At 40.9% G+C, this 16206-nt stretch overlaps 5 protein-coding genes across 5 annotated transcripts; 2 read left to right on the top strand and 3 right to left on the bottom strand.

Annotated features, from left to right (window-relative positions):
• Nucleotides 1-319: 319 nt before the first annotated feature.
• On the top strand, nucleotides 320-3479 carry EAE97_002726 (uncharacterized protein; the record flags this gene model as incomplete). The annotated part of the gene is made up of 6 exons (XM_038873238.1): nucleotides 320-635; nucleotides 686-802; nucleotides 864-925; nucleotides 982-1078; nucleotides 1145-3033; nucleotides 3079-3479. 5 exons carry the CDS (start codon nucleotides 320-322, stop codon nucleotides 2149-2151), a joined length of 1599 nt encoding a protein of 532 aa, XP_038736444.1. The 3' UTR covers nucleotides 2152-3033; nucleotides 3079-3479.
• A 1498-nt stretch (nucleotides 3480-4977) lies between these two features.
• EAE97_002725 (uncharacterized protein) lies at nucleotides 4978-8152 on the bottom strand (the record flags this gene model as incomplete). Its single annotated transcript, XM_038873237.1, has 3 exons — nucleotides 4978-5562; nucleotides 5613-7774; nucleotides 7822-8152. 3 exons carry the CDS (start codon nucleotides 8150-8152, stop codon nucleotides 4978-4980), a joined length of 3078 nt encoding a protein of 1025 aa, XP_038736443.1.
• A 553-nt stretch (nucleotides 8153-8705) lies between these two features.
• On the bottom strand, nucleotides 8706-10169 carry EAE97_002724 (uncharacterized protein). Its single transcript, XM_038873236.1, has 3 exons — nucleotides 9748-10169; nucleotides 9219-9462; nucleotides 8706-9087 (listed from the first exon to the last, which is right to left on the bottom strand). Exons 1-3 carry the CDS (start codon nucleotides 10010-10012, stop codon nucleotides 8877-8879), a joined length of 720 nt encoding a protein of 239 aa, XP_038736442.1. The 5' UTR covers nucleotides 10013-10169; the 3' UTR covers nucleotides 8706-8876.
• Nucleotides 10170-10331: 162 nt separating this feature from the next.
• EAE97_002723 (uncharacterized protein) lies at nucleotides 10332-11702 on the bottom strand (the record flags this gene model as incomplete). Its single annotated transcript, XM_038873235.1, has 1 exon — nucleotides 10332-11702. The coding sequence occupies one exon, from the start codon at nucleotides 11700-11702 to the stop codon at nucleotides 10332-10334; it is 1371 nt and encodes a 456-aa protein (XP_038736441.1).
• A 940-nt stretch (nucleotides 11703-12642) lies between these two features.
• EAE97_002722 (uncharacterized protein) lies at nucleotides 12643-15712 on the top strand (the record flags this gene model as incomplete). The annotated part of the gene is made up of 4 exons (XM_038873234.1): nucleotides 12643-13194; nucleotides 13243-13488; nucleotides 13539-14909; nucleotides 14972-15712. The coding sequence occupies 4 exons, from the start codon at nucleotides 12643-12645 to the stop codon at nucleotides 15245-15247; spliced, it is 2445 nt and encodes an 814-aa protein (XP_038736440.1). The 3' UTR covers nucleotides 15248-15712.
• Nucleotides 15713-16206: the final 494 nt, after the last annotated feature.

Raw genomic sequence — 16206 nt, 5'->3', positions numbered from 1 at the left:
GAAACGAAATAAGATGAGATGTCATCGAACGATTATGAAGAAAACATATTCCTCAAAGTGATTGGTCCACCTGTGTCACATGATACCAACATCACACGTCACCTCAGGGTATCTTTTCGAAATCAAATTTTACTGGTTCTAAAATATACATCTTGTGGTGCCGCTGCGCTCGGAGAGAAATGTGCAATCTCTGATCAGTAGCCTTCGACTACTTAACTTGCTTTCCATATCACATGCAGTTTATACACACAATTCAGAGACTACATACCATTTTAGATGACGACTCAAGCAGATCGAGAACGCTCACTACCTACTCATCATGAGCGAAACACTAACGACATGCGCAACATGTGAACGAATTATTGAATTCTCCGACATAGGTATTAGACAACAAATTGCCATATTAGGAACTGTTTCCTCACTAATCGACACGGAATGTCCACACCGAAGATGGATCACAAAACTCGACCCAGATGGCCCCGCGATTCAAAACTTCTCCAAGTTGAAAATTAGCATGTCTAAAAGTGCATCATCTATAGTGCTCAGACCAAGTCGGAAGGAGACAGGTTCATTAGGACGGCACTTTGAATTCGTTCGTGAGAAGAATGATGAATATCCACATTCGAGACGTGCACGTATTCTTGATCCTTTCTGGATTGATGAGGGGATATTCTGAATTGGAAAGATTTGTGTGATAAAAATCATGGAACTGCATGTGAGTATCCTGGGAAACTCACGCGTATGGACGCAATCCAACCGACGTGGTTGATTGATACTGTGGCTGGATGTCTTGTGCCTGGTCGTGAGCATTCAAGATTCCTTACATTGAGCTATGTTCGGGGGGACACTGCACTTTTTAACAGCGGGAAAAGTAACATCAATCTGCTACAATAGTCAGGAGTTCTATCAAAAGGATCTGTGGCAGGTAAGTTACCCATGACGATCTAAAATGCTATTGATGTTGTTAGGCTAATTGGAGAGCGGTACTTATGGGCTGATACATTATGTATTGTTCAAGATGATGCGGAGACTTTGCAAACCGAGTTAAACTCTATAGCTAGAGTATACACCACTTCTTGTGAGTTTGATTCTCTTAATCAGGAGATCGCACCTCGGTGGTCCGAATTTAGCTTACTCCATTCAGGTATTACAATCGTAGCTGCCGATGGCATTGGCGCCAACCATGGGCTTCGAGGATTCAAAGGAATTACTCCCCAACGAGACTTCAAACAAAACGTAATGTCTATGACACCACCAATAAAGTTGATCGACCACAGAAACAGAATTGGAAAGACTAGTTATGTATATCACTCACGCGCTTGGACTCACCAAGAATACCTTGGTGCCAAACGGCGTCTTATATTTGAAAATGGAACCGTTTATTGGGAATGCAGCGCATCTACTTGGAGTGAGGAATTGATCCCCGATATAAAACCATACAAGGCGCGAAAAATCGATTTACTCTTACCTCAGGAATTATTTGTAGATACCACCTTTCCAGATAGGAAAAACATGAACTCTCTATTACGGGAGTTCAATCAGAAAAATCTCACATCTCCTGGTGATGCTTTAGCGGCGTTTTCTGGCATTCAATGGGGACTCAGCCAGATATTTGAAGGCGGTTTACTGTACGGTATCCCTGAACTCTTCTTTGAGATTGGGTTGATGTGGAATCCAATTGGTTTTGGAGAGAGACGGTACTCGATCAGGAAAGAAATGTCACAGCTTCCAAGTTGGTCATTCCTTGGATGGCAAGTAGGCGCTAGGCTTACAGACGATTGCGAGTTTGAAGCTACTTCGTGGAAGAGAGCTGAATATGTAAAAGGCTTTCAAAAACCTGTTACCACATGGTACACAATGGACCATACCAAATCAACAAATAGACGACAGATTACTTCGACTTGGTATAAGTATAAGATTTTAGCCGAAAATATCAAGCAGGTACCTCTTGAAGGATGGATGCGCACTCGATTTGGCTGGGACTGTGGTGACCCTGCGCATCTAAGCACATTTGCGTATTCGGGTGACGGCCAGAAATATGCCTATTGGCATTCAAACTCTCCTGATCGATGGTACAAATATCCGATTCCCGTTCTAGACTCGAAAAAACAACACCCTGTACAGCTGCACACGCAATTTCTCTACTGTTAAACATCGAGAGCATTCATACATGGTATCTCAGATATTTCTACAATAGCAGAAACACAATCTTCGTCTTCATCTAAACTAAAAGATAATATCAGTTTCACAAATGTCAAGCTTCAAGGTTCGAATGGAGAAGTTGTGAGTTTCTTAACGCTTATGTGTGAAAGTGACAGCTCATTTTACGCAAAACGCAATGACTGGGGCTCTCGTTGAATTTGTTGCTATTTCTCAAGGCTGGTTTGGCGTCAACACGAAGAGTGGCGAGGAGGAAAAAGAAGTCAAAGATTGGGTTCCTGATCACACGACGCGTCAAGATTGTTATCATGTATTATGGGTGGAGTGGAAAAACGTTATTGCGTATCGAAGGGGTAGTGGGTATGTGGCGAAAGAGGTATGGGAGAGAAGGAGAGAGAAAAAAGTGCTGGATTTGGTGTTGGGGTGAGAGAAGAGGATGTATTTCTTTGAGTGGTTTTGTGAGATGAACTTGTGATATAGCAGAAGATTGTTGTGTTTTGCTGGTATGAATCGATATACTTGCGAACTCACAAACCCCACCTACCTCATATTCACACATGCACACACGCACACACACATAGCATCTCAGGATCCTCGGATGGCTCTATAGATACGAAGCAGATCCGAAGAACAATCTCGCCCTCAGATCAAGACACAAAAACTCCAGCCAACCACCGCCTCACACTTGCATATCTCCCAACTTCTAACTTCTAAATCCGAACCTCCAGGTCCCAACCTACAACAGATCAAGATCAACAGCCCATCAGAAGGAAAATAAAAATACCTCATCTAGATACAAACAACACATCCACAATCACAATCACAATCACAACAACGTCGAAACGGCAAGCTTGCATCATATTTAGTAGATAAGTAGGTATACAAAAACATCAAATCATTAACTAACATCGCGAATAGCACATTTATTATATCTATACACCTACACACCTACACATCTACATACCTACATACCTAAATTTTTAGATTTATTCATTAATAGGAAATTGATCGAATAGTATATATTAACAACGGAATTTTTAAAAAGGAAATTGAAGAAAATGTAAGATTAAAGAGGAATAGAATAATATAGAATAATTTTTGGATTTTTGAAGGAATAGAGACTTAGAGATTGAACTTACCTGAGTGGTAGATTTTGATTTGCTGAGTGTTGTTTTCTAGTTATTTATAGTTTAGGTGTTGGAACATCTTAGAGTTAAAGGTGGTTTATCTATAGATAAACTTGTGGATTGGGGATTTGTTTATTTTATTTTATTTTATCTTATTGTATATTATCTTAGTTTATTATATCTCATTCTATCTCATCCCATCCCATCTTATACTATATAATCTCACTACAAAAGATATTCATAACTGATATAACAACATAACATAATAACACAATAACGTGATTTATCATCGAGTGGATCATATCATCGAGTGGGCCACTTCAAAATACATCAAAATTAAGGCTTTTTGAATATTCGTATTTTAATAACTAATTATTATTTTAGAAAAAGAAAAAAAGATTAAATAATAATAAAAGATTAGTTTTCTAAAAATCTAGTTTTTATATTAATATTTTTATTTTATATTAAAAAAAGTGAAAATTATTACGATTTTCGTTACAAAAAAATATTCCTAATAATAATTCTTATATTAATTCAAATTTCTAATAAATAATAAGATTTTTGTAGTATTTATATAATTAAATTTCATATTTTTAATTTTTAAAAAATTCTATTAATAAATAAAGAAAGTGCATGGTTATATACAAACGAATTTTGTATGTAAAAATGATGGCCCACTCAATGATATAGTCCACTCGATGATAAATCACGTTACCCTAATACCCACCCAGCTATAAATATTAATTCACCAGACTTAAGAAGGATACGAAAAACATAGCACCCACGTATCCAGGTCCTAAACCTAAATATATATATTACATTATATCTGAAGAGCTCGCTAGCTATGAATAGAAAGGAGTAGGCCTCCAGCATATATAGATACTATTGAAAGAGCTAGTTTTTATTATTATATTTATCTAGAGTTTTATACAGTGGTTATTGAATTGAAATTGTTTATCTAGGTATGTTTATATTATAAATCAAGAGATTTGTGGATAGAGTTCAATTATTCTGTTTAGTGGATTCGGATGTTTGGAATTTTATGTATCTATTTATCTATTCATCTATCCACCCATCCACCTATCTATATTGACATATATAAATCTCATTTTCCAAAATCCAAGATAGTAACTTCAAGTAAGAGATATCGCTGTATACCCTCTACCCTCTACCCTCTACCTGATGGACAAAATCCAAAAAACATTAGCAATAGAAATTTATTGTAAGATTGAGGGTCTACATGGATAGGTAGGTAGGTATACATAACTAATAACTAACCATCCATCTAGTACCTACCTACTTATCTACTGCTCGATGAAGACTCCTAGGTCTACTTGTCTATCTAGGTATTCTTCACGACGCTGATTCCCAGATGCGTGAGTGATAGATAAGTTGTATACCTACCTAGACACATTTTGACAGATACATAAAGAGACAAAGAACCACAGAATCAGAAATGCTCCTTTACCCAGGGAATCATATTATTCATCTCGTACTACCTACCAACCAACCAACCTTTTGCATATCCTTCTACTCGTGAATCAATGAATATCTACCTTTCCTTTACTCAACTATCATATCATATCATAATAGATCAGATCATACGTAGCTAGCCAAACAGACAAAGTCCCAACGCCATACACATCATTTTCATCAATAAATCTACCCACACCACCTATCCATTCCTAGACTAAGATTGACCTGTAACCCTCCTAATACTTCTTCTCGGCCCTTCACCAAGAATCATGACCTTTCCTTCTAATTCCAAGCCCCTAACCGCCTCTCCAAACTCCGCCGCATCAACTTGTAAACTACTTTGTTCTCCAAGTTTCCTGACAACCTCTGTCCATCTAGCATTTCCACCTGGTCCCGTCATTTCATCCACTACTCCCAACACTGCATTTTTCAAGTCTCCCTTTCTTCTCCTCTCACTTGCAGAAGTTCCTTCTGTCAAAAGACTCATATCAATCAATCCAGTCCTTGCATCTGTAGCGGCTTGTTTTAGCGCACTCTTAATTAATCGAACTGCTTCTTGAACATCTTCTTTGGTGACGATTTCAGAAAGACGCATTTTGGCGTGAGCTTCTGAGAGACGAATCATGGATTCGAGTTGACGAGTAGTGGCTGTAATACGACGTTCAGCGGCACGAATGTCTTCACCCAGTTTGCGCATTTCAACGTAGGCGGAAACAAGTTCCGTAGATGCTTCTTGACTGATGCGTGGCTGACACTTTGCACGAGCGTATGAGATGTAGGAAGTGAGAAACTCGATGGGCTGAATTTGTTAGCTTTATACTTGTGCATAGTTGAGGAAGATGTGCTTACCAAAATTTCCATTCCTCCTGAAGCACTCTGTGGCTTGTCATCTAGGTACATGCTGAGAAGATGACGAGCCAATCTACGATCAGCAGTCTCGTCGATACGATCCAAGACCAAGTAGACAAGATCAAATCTGGAAAGTAAAGTAGGGGGTAGATCGATGTTTTGAGGTACCGGTAAGTTTGGATTATATTTACTTCCAATTGGATTTGCAGAAGCGAGAATACTTGTTCTGGCGTTCAAAGTGGTGATGATTCCTGCCTTAGCAATAGAGACAGTTTGCTGTTCCATAACTTCGTGTAAGACTGATCGTGTAGCATCGGACATTTTGTCGAATTCGTCGATACAGCAAACACCACCATCTGACAAAACAAGAGCACCGGATTCAAGAACGAGTTGGCGCGTTTCTGGGTCTCGAGTGACATATGCTGTTAAACCGACTGCCGAAGATCCTTTGCCACTAGTATATACACCACGGGGAGCAATCTTATGTACGTATTGAAGAATCTGAGATTTCGCAGTTGAAGGATCACCACACAATAGAATATTGATATCTCCTCTGTATTTTGGACTTCCTCCTTTTTCGAAAGACTTGTTAGTTCCACCAAATAATTGAAGCAAGATACCCTTCTTAACATCGTCCATCTCAAAGATGCTAGGTGCAAGGGATCGAGATAGAAGTTCGTAAATATCAGGTCTCGCAGCTGTTTCTCTGATCTTTTCTTCCTCCTCCTCGGAAACCTTTCTAGTTTCTTCAATATTGCCTGTTAATTGATCGGATATTTCTTGCTCAACGGTCGAAGCATCAATTCCCATTCTCTTCTTGTCAACCTTTTGAATATGTAAAACATCGATGTATGTTTTATAAATACTCTTAAGAGTTCGTTGGCGAGGATTGACACGAACTGGACTAGCCTTGAAGATACCAGTAATCTCAACTCTATCACCAGCTTTGCAAAGATCCACCAACTCATCATATGCACACATTGAGACGGAATGGGGTGTTTGACCAGCAGGAACTGAATCTGGAGTTTCTTGAAGTTTGATCACTTGCTTGTCCATGAATCCAGACCTGTTGTGTACAATCTGCATGGAATTTGGAGATTTACAAACCGGACGGGGACATTCTGTAGGCTCGGCAATCTTACCACGGTCAATATCAACCTTGACAGTATGATTGCAAACAGAACATTTGAAGAATGCATCTTTCATATCTGGAATGATTGGCGTGGTTCGAATAACGAGACCCTTGATAGCAATAATCTTATCGACGTCGGATGGATCGAGTTCTCTCATATTAATAGTCTTGTCCAATCCAAATGGTCGAACTCTATATGACCTTTTTTGTACCTCCGCACACAAGTCCACTTCGTTAGAATCTTGTGCTCGTGGTGTTGCAGCTTCTGGCTCGCTTCTCTCCGAACTCGGAACGGGGGGCTCTGAACTTTGAATCCTGCTTCTTCCGGATGCCTGTCCAGCGGAGCTTTGTGATTGCCTTTGAATTGCCATTTGATTTTCCGCAATCTCATACATCACATCTTTGATACCTTGATCCATAAGAGTGACAATATCTTGAGGGTAGTCCTGTGCTTGTTGCCAAAGTTTCTTGGTTGGAGGGTAAGCCTTGAGATTGTGAAAATCTAAATTGAGACTTGTGATACCAAGAGTTAACATGTTTTGCATCATCTCCAAGTATTCCTTTGAGTTTGATTCCGGATCAGCTTGGGTGTCTTCCTCTGACATTCCTTCACCCCACATTCGATATTTTTTAGTATAATTTCGAAGGAAGTCCTTGAATGTGGATAATGTATCGTTTATAGAGACATTCGTACCCCAGATACAAAGTGTAGAATTTCCTCCCATTGCTTGCGCATCTGAAGTTGTTGGATCGAGGTTCGAGAACGATGGAGCTTCCGCATCTTCAGGTGGAATATCTCTTACAATTCGACCACTTTCATCCATGAAAATACGTCTTCTCGCACGGGGTGTGTTAAGGTTGTCGGAAGTAATATCTCCTCTTCGCGAATTATTGACCGCAGATCCAGGACCTTGGGAACGAGAAGAGCGAACGAAAAGGCCACTGCTATCACTTGGAATATTGGTTTGAGGATCATTGGCATATGCTCTACCAGGACTAGAACTTGCTTCGTATCTGATGGGTGAAGAGTCTGTTGTTGTCAGCCGGTATCAATCAATTTGTAAACATAGTACCTACCACCGATGAGTGCGCTAGCACCTGCTCTTGGAGTACGATCGCCATCTTCTGTTGTCTGGGTGTTTGTCATTTGTCTCAGAGGTGAGCTGATTTCTCTATTGAATCGTGCAGCATCTGCTGGAGAAGATCGATAATTCATAGGCGACGACGATGGAATAATACCCCGCCGAGGAGTACCTGTAACGCCTTGTGACGAGGCTGCTTCATTTTGAAGTTGAGCAGCAGCGGGATCTGGTGGACTACTTGGTACAGCTTGTGAATTTCTCGCCGATGTACGTCTGGGAGTCGCAGATTGAGAATTGCGCTGCCGACGACCGGCAGGGGACGACATTTTGAGTTCTAATTAATGACGCTATGCAAGTCCAATGCCAAAAGAATTTGGTTGTTGTGGTGGATCTGATTTTGACCTGGTCAGGAAGTGTAAACAACGGAGTAAAAAAGAAAAGTGGATAGAATACAAACAGCCGCAACCACTAGGTACCTGATGTCGCGTTCGCGTTCCCTTTTACGCGTAAAGTGGTTTTTGATCAAAGCGGCTGAGTGTGGCTGAGAGACTAGCCATTTAAACGACTTTTTAGCTTCGCTTTGGTTTCTTACTTCCCTTCCTGCCTTCCTAGGTATTTAGTCTTTATATCACAAGAGTGCATACACTCAAGTAGAATATTCGAAACTTAGTCATCTCCCATAATCATTTGAATTATGTTCCCCTCTTCATGAACATTGTTAAGGTTATAGATACCTTGGCCGGTCGTAATCCTGCCATCTTCATATATCTCCGAATTTTTCTTAGCTATCTCACCTATGTGACTTTTGAATTTCGACATACATTACTCTTCAATTCTGATAAGGTCAAAGAGCGAAAAACCTGTATTTACTGATTGGTTGAATACTATCTTCTCATGTTCGTTATTTGTAAAGAGCCTAATTACCACCTGGTCGCAGCCAAGTTACAACCAATTCACATTTCCATTTATCTACCTCAGATATCAACCATTTCACGATCCCTAGACTCCAACTTCCATGATTACCTTCTTGATGCTGATATAATTTCTCCGCTACTCAATACCCATAGTCCCTCTCCCAGACAATGAAATCTCCTTCTCAGGTTTCACCTCCTCGATAACCTGAATCATTTTCTTTCCTACCATAATTCCTATCTCTTTATATCCTTCCTCTGTGAAATGCAACCCATCGTCCCAGAGACGTTCTCGTTTTTCCAATTCCATGTTGTGGTAGGGCATTGCGCCGCGGAGATCAAATGTACTACTGTTTATTTGGGGGTGATTAGCATATAGTGTGTTATATTCATCCTTATCGTATCCTGCCAACTGTTCTAGCGTTCATTTGAACGTAGAAGAATGCAGTATTGGGAAAAGATAGGGGAGAGGAAAGCATACACGTTATCCTTTCTCCCCAAAGTATAAACCAACATATTATTTAACTCCTCTCTCTTCTCGTCTAAGACCTTAGCTCTCACATGACATTCTGGAATTGTTATAATCAAAACTTTTGAAGAGTTGCTAAGGGGTGTAAATATGAGTGTTTCAAAAACGGCGTAGAGAGTTTGGACGGGTCTATTGTAAGCTAGATCGTTGGTACCGCCGAGAAGAATTGTGTGAGTTATTGGGGGGTTAGATGGGACTTTGAGGAAGGTTGTTAGTAAGTTTGATTGATGAATGTTGATTTGGAAATGAAAATTTGGGTCAGATATAAGTATGGGGCTCGTTAAGACGGGCCCTAGGACTTGAAACGTCTCGTGATGCGAATAGAAGAGTCCATGGAATCAATGAATGATCGTATTCCGTCCAAACTACGAAGCTTGGCCTCAAATTCATCACTCGATGATCTGATCCCTTATCCTTTCTTCAATCTTTCAAGATGTCTTCACACAATCCTCCTAGCTCACAAACAAAAATAAAAACCTACAATGCCTCTCCATTCTTCTTTTGAATCCTCCGGGCGGGGTAACTAGATCTCCGCTGACTCCATCTGTGATAACCTCAATTGCTCTATCAGGCCATTTTGCCACCAAGACTTCTTTCATCCATTTGCTATACGGGGTGAACTTTGTACCGAAGTGCGAATAGCCTTCTGTGAGAGAATCGCCCAGGCATAAGATCCTGAGCGGCGAAAGTTTGGATGTAGTTATGGGAGCATTGGATAGCTGGGCTGGAGAAGGATCAGAGATCATACTGAAGATATATCTGGTGAGGAGTGAGAGAAAGCACACGGGTATCAAGAAAACGTGGAGACTAATGAAGAGTGTGGATAAAAGCAAAAAGCAAAGTCATTGGAGCATTGGTGCCTGTGACACGTGGGGTACATATGTCAAGCGGCTATGTAGGTGCTTTGTCAGCCGAAATCATGATTTGTGGAATGCATGATGGAAACAATAATTCAAAGAATGTACCTAGTAGCTGGTCAATAGTGGGCATGTATCGCATTACTGTGACAATACTATGATAATGCTCAAAGGAAAAACTATCCCTAAGAATGGCATGGAAATTTGATCAGAATTTAATCTGTCTTCCTTTAACATAAACCTCGACAATATTTCGATCGTCTCCACTCATCAAAAATTTCTCAAAAAGAACTGGAAGTGTGTCTTTGTCATCAACCATAGTCATTGCTCCATCCTTTCCTGTGTCAATAATCAAAGCATCAAACTCCTTCCCATTGGAAAAGTCGCCAATCTCATGATCCAGACAACAAACTCGAGCACCACCAAGCGTAGCAAGATAGAAACATTCAGCCAGTGACAATCTTGGATCAGCACCTTTAGTGAGGAAATCCTTCGCATTGGATACTATGAATGCTTGTCGCATAGCATCCAAGATTGAGGAAGAAAATCCACCACCACTGTCAGTTCCTAGACCAACTTTGATGCCACGACGAAGGTATTCGCGAATTGGTGCTGCCATGAATCCACCACCAACCGTGGTATTAGAAATTGGACAATGTGCTACCCCACAATCAAGTACAGCAATACGCTCTATCTCGTAGTCTGTCATTATGGTACAGTGTGCGAGAATGGAACGCTTAGAGAGGAGATTGAAACTTTCATAAAGATCCGCTTCGTTTGTAAATGACGGAAACAGAGATAGCGTAGTAGATTTTTCGGACTCTGCCTCGCAAAAATGAGTTTGGATGGGTAATGTAGGATTGGCTTTCGCTATCTGTCCAATGCCCGCAAGAAGTTCATCGGTACAAGAAATTGCAAATCGAGGAGTAAGAACAGGGCTGACCAAATCAAAATTGGGATCAATGTGTCGAACGTAGGAAATAAAGTCCCTTGTAACTTCAAGAGAAGATTCTGCGGATGCATCGGTGTAATAAGGAGGTGAATTGCGGTTCATATTGCATTTGCCTACGAAAGCTCGCTGTCCTTTTTCGAAACAGATATTTGCTAATATTTTTGTCGCTTCACCATGCAAAGACCCATAGTATGATACAGTGGTGATGCCTTCCTTAATGAATCCGTCAACGCACGAACTGTAAACACGTCGAGCATGTTCTGAATCTTCGAACTTTGCTTCATTTGGAAAGGTTACTTGATCCAACCAATCCAGAATCTCTAGACCACGTCCTAAGCCACGCTGGGCCCATTGAGGTGCGTGATTATGAGTATCGACGAAGCCAGGAATAACAAACTGGCCTGTTTTCAGATGACGAACACTGGGGAGAAGGGCTTTGAGGTCAAGACTCTCAAGTGCGCTAGGGATATCATCCTTCTCGACGTTCTTTTGATAGTGAAGAACCTTGCCGGATTGAATAATTAGAAGGCCTCGCTCGACATATTCAAGTTCGTCCACACTAGCTGACTGAATGACGGAACCATAGATCAATAACGGCGTGTTTGGCGCAGTAGTAATTGCGGCCATTGATGCAATGAATAGATTGTGATTTGATTCGGTAATGATTTGATATCGGGTTCGTAGAGTCAAATCAAGCTGAAACACTTGAGTTCAAACAGATGGATACTCTACAGCTATCGATAAAGTAGACAGACAGATCTCAAGGTCTGTAACCGTGAAGAACTCCAGCTAGTGAACTAGTAGTGAAGAAGTAAAGAATCTGAGTATCGAGGATGAAGTACCAAAGACGAAATCAATCAAATCAAATGATAGAAGCAGAGTAAATTCAACAATCCCATGTTTGAGTAGACATGTGACGTTAGACCAATCATTTTAGGACAATAACCTCATGTAATACGCCCTACCTACTTAGTACCTACCTGCGTCGGCAATATCCTCCGTAATGTAATGTAATGGATGAAAAGATGAAATTGATAAGATGAGATAAGAATCCGGATTAAATATTAAATATGCTACTTCTACTTTGACACTAGAGCCAGAGCGACTAGAACAAGCTAAACTAAATTGAGTACTAATACTAACTCTGACACGTTCCGCGCTACTACTCTATGATTGGTCAATGAAGCTCTTAAGCTTTCTATCATTACTAGGTAGACTTATTACTATACTTTCACTAATTTCACTAATAATAATATAAAACATTTAATACCTACCTACCTGGGCAAAACCACCTCCTCAGCTCTTGTAAAATTCACAATTCATACCTTTAATTATGCAACTTTTTTAACACAATCTACTTCGTAATAAAATACCAACAAATCTGCAAAGAATTGACACCCACCACCGAGTACTATCACCCTTTCCTCAAATCAAGCGCAACTCACAGTTTTCTGTGTTCAACTAGGTATATCTTCTTTACGCGCCCCTTACACTACATCAATTCGCATTCAGATCAATCCCATTATCTGTTCCTGTGCAGATATTGCGGCATCTCCCCTGCTCATAAATGCTAATTGTTCACGATTTGAAAGCAGATACTCAACGTTGGTTATCACAAACCAACGGCCCGCCAGGTCACTACAACTTCCAACCAGGAACCATCATCATGAAGTTCGGCGAGCAACTCAGATCAAGTGTGATCAAAGAGTACCAATGGTACTATATTGCGTATGATGAGCTGAAAGAGAAGCTCAAGACCCCCTCGACGAAAAATCAGTCGAATTCGAAAGGAGAAAAATGGACCGAAGCAAATGAAAGAGAGTTCATTGATCTCATGGAGGCAGAGCTGGACAAGGTACATACCAAACAAAAGCTGAAGGCCATCGAAATCAGTCGGAGAATTGCGAACGCGGATAGAGAGGTTAGCGAAGTCGTGGGAAGATTGGATCCAAGAGGGCCCGAACGTAGCAATGGGTCAGTAGATTCTGATGCTCCTACAGAAGAAGAGTTCATGCTATTGGAGGAAGACTTGAGTGACATTATCGCGGATGTACACGATTTGGCCAAATTCGTTCAACTGAATTACACCGGATTCCAGAAGATCATCAAGAAACATGACGTAAGTTTGTTGATTATAAACTTATCGCGCCCAACTAACGATTACCAGAAAACCACCAAATGGATGCTAAAACCTGTGTTTGCGACAAGACTCAAGGCGAAACCCTTCTTCAAAGACAACTATGATGCCGACATTGTTAAATTATCCAAATTATATGATTTGGTCAGAACAAGAGGAAATCCAGTGCAAGGAGACAGCTCGGCAGGTGGAAGTCAAGCTAGTTTCATTCGACAAACAACTAAATATTGGGTGCACCCGGATAACATCACCGAGCTGAAGCTTATCATCTTGAAGGTAATTTCAATCTAGCAAATACCCATAATCTCTGCTTATTCTTTTTATAGCATCTACCGGTTCTTGTTTTCAATGCCAGCAAGGAGTTCGAAGCGAAAGATTCTGCGATCACGTCGATTTACTACGACAATCCCGAGACTTGGGATCTATATGAGGGTCGACTTAAGAAGAGTGAGGGAGCCGAGGCAATCCGTCTTAGATGGTATGGCGATGTCGACAATGAACATATATTTGTGGAGAGAAAAACCCATCGTGAAGATTGGACGGGAGAGAAGTCAGTGAAGGCAAGATTTGGAATCAAAGAAAAGAACGTCAATGCATACATGAAGGGAGAAATGTTGCCTGCTGCTATTTTTGAGAAGGCTCGCAAGGAGGGCAAGAAGCCATTGAAAGCCATCGAGGAGGACGAGAGACTTGCTAGGGAAGTTCAATACTCGGTTATCAAGAAGGGTTATGTACCTGTCTGTCGATCCTTCTATAACCGTACAGCCTTCCAATTGCCAGCCGACGCAAGAGTTCGTATCTCTTTAGATACTGAGTTGACAATGGTTAGAGAAGATAATCTTGACGGAAGAAGACGCGCTGGTGACAATTGGCGAAGAATGGATATCGGTATTGATTATCCATTTAGTCAGTTACCTGCAGAAGATGTTGAAAGATTTCCATACGCGGTTCTCGAAGTGAAGTTACAAACCCAGGCTGGTCAAGAACCACCAGAATGGGTACGAGAACTCATTGCTAGTCATCTCGTTGAAGCTGTTCCCAAATTCTCCAAATTCATTCATGGTACCGCGACTCTCTTCCCGACTCGCATAAACCTTATACCATTCTGGATGCCACAAATGGATGTAGACATCCGAAAGCCAGTTACCCAATCGTTCGGTATCAAACGACCAGGTCATTCAAATCCAAGTTCCACAAGTGACGATGACGACGACGATGACTCTGATGATGAAGATTACAACTTCAATCAATCTGGGGCGGGGAACATTGCCACTGCGTCCGAAACCCTACGACGACGCAACCATGGAGCACCAGGAAATAGTCTTGATATCGAAGAAGAAATTGCCAGCATGCCATTGGTGGAAGAGGACTATATCTATGATAGTGATGACGAAGATTCTGTCGACAATCGACCATTTGAGGAAGCTAGAGGAGTTGGCGGTCTAGCCTTTATAACGGAAGGCATCAAATATTATGCTAAAACTGCGGGACATCATCTATCTCGAAAAATCCATTCTATAAGCCCTGCTCCAAGAGATCCAATGGATAGTAACAACGCTACATTCTCGGCTCTTCGAAATGGGGGTGGTAAAATTGTGGCCAGGAAATTCAAGGCACCACCCGGAAAGAAGATTCACGTACCCGTTCGCGTCGAGCCAAAGGTGTATTTTGCCGCTGAGAGAACCTTCTTGACTTGGGTATGTATTTTCTCAATTATACTGTTTAAATGATCATGCAAACTTCTAACACATTCTTATAGCTTGAATTTTCTATCTACATCGGTACAATTGCAGCCACACTCGTGAACTTTGGAACGAAACCTACTGCTATATCCTTCATTGCTGCAGGTTTCTTTTCCGTAGTCGCCATTATGAGTTTGGCCTACAGTGTAGGCATGTACTTGTATAGAAGTAATAGCATTAGGGAGAGGAGAAACATTAAGTACTATGATGCTTGGGGACCTAGTATTTTGTGCGCATCGCTCTTTGCGGCGGTGGTCGTCAATGCTTGGTTCCAGATGAGTGCTAAGGAATGATGAAATTGTTGAAGTGAGTCGGAGAGAAGCGGTCTGAGCAAGATGTGCAATCAAAGTGTACAAAAGAGGTTGTCTATATCAAAATTGATTTTAGTAAATAGACGCCACGGCTAGGCGGTAATTGATGGGATCAGGAGGAAGAGAACGTGAGACGGCGCCTTTGAAAATTTGTATCTATGTAGGCATTTGGCTTAATTCGTATATAGTTAATCTGTGTATACCAAGTTTCAAGAAACGAAAAAAAATGGGATTGAATAAATAGTGCGAGTTCAAGTGTGAATCACAAAGCGCCAATTTCTGGTTAATGCGGGGACGCTGTCACAACACATGAATTCAGTTGCAAGGTATATATTGGTCTTCATGCGGGTGGCATCATTGGTCAAAAGTTTTATTTAGATTAATGGTTCAGTGAGATAAGTAGTGGGAAATGAGTGTGTTAGATGGAAGGCGAGAGAGGTGAGCAAGGTGAAGAAAGTGCTTTAAAGAATATTATGCGTGTCTCGATGCGTGTGAGATGCTTTTGAGGATTTGAAGATAGTTTGGGATGAGTTTGGGATTTTGATTTTGGTTGAAGTATTTGGAAGGATTATTTGAGAGAAAGGACTTCATTTGATTGCTCATCTAGCAGTACCGTTCTAATTAGAAAGCTTTAATACCTTGCCTTGCGAGCTTGCCCTCCCCCTTCCCGATTTCTCGCTAAAACTACATGCATGTTCTTCTGACAAGAATATTCTCACCTCTTCAACTTCAACACTCATGATCTTAGATCCTAGTAGCTACCATGAATCATTTGATATCCTCATAGCCTTATCACTATGCTGATCTCGAAATATACCTCGATGTGACTTTCACACACGCATCACGTGGTTACGCTTCGGTAAGCGCCAAGCTCAAGATTGCTAGATGTGTATCTGCGGCTGAGTGACCCCTCATGTCACTATTTCCTTAATCATTCTTTT

The sequence above is a fragment of the Botrytis byssoidea genome, assembly GCF_014898295.1.
Source record: "Botrytis byssoidea strain MUCL 94 chromosome Unknown BBYS_004, whole genome shotgun sequence".
NCBI classification, from domain to species: Eukaryota; Fungi; Ascomycota; class Leotiomycetes; order Helotiales; family Sclerotiniaceae; genus Botrytis; species Botrytis byssoidea.
Note: the sequence above shows the minus strand (reverse complement) of the source record. Positions and strands in the feature narration are given on the sequence as shown.

Bases quoted from the DNA above. Each gene is read 5' to 3' on its own strand.
- EAE97_002724 (XM_038873236.1), bottom strand. From the start codon at position 10,012: ATGATCTCTGATCCTTCTCCAGCCCAGCTATCCAATGCTCCCATAACT. The intron at 9,463-9,747 runs GTAGGTTTTTAT...CCTTCCTCAAAG, and splicing joins AAGAAGAATGGAGAGGCATT to TCCCATCTAACCCCCCAATA. The intron at 9,088-9,218 runs GTATGCTTTCCT...CCAAATAAACAG, and splicing joins TTGGGGAGAAAGGATAACGT to TAGTACATTTGATCTCCGCG.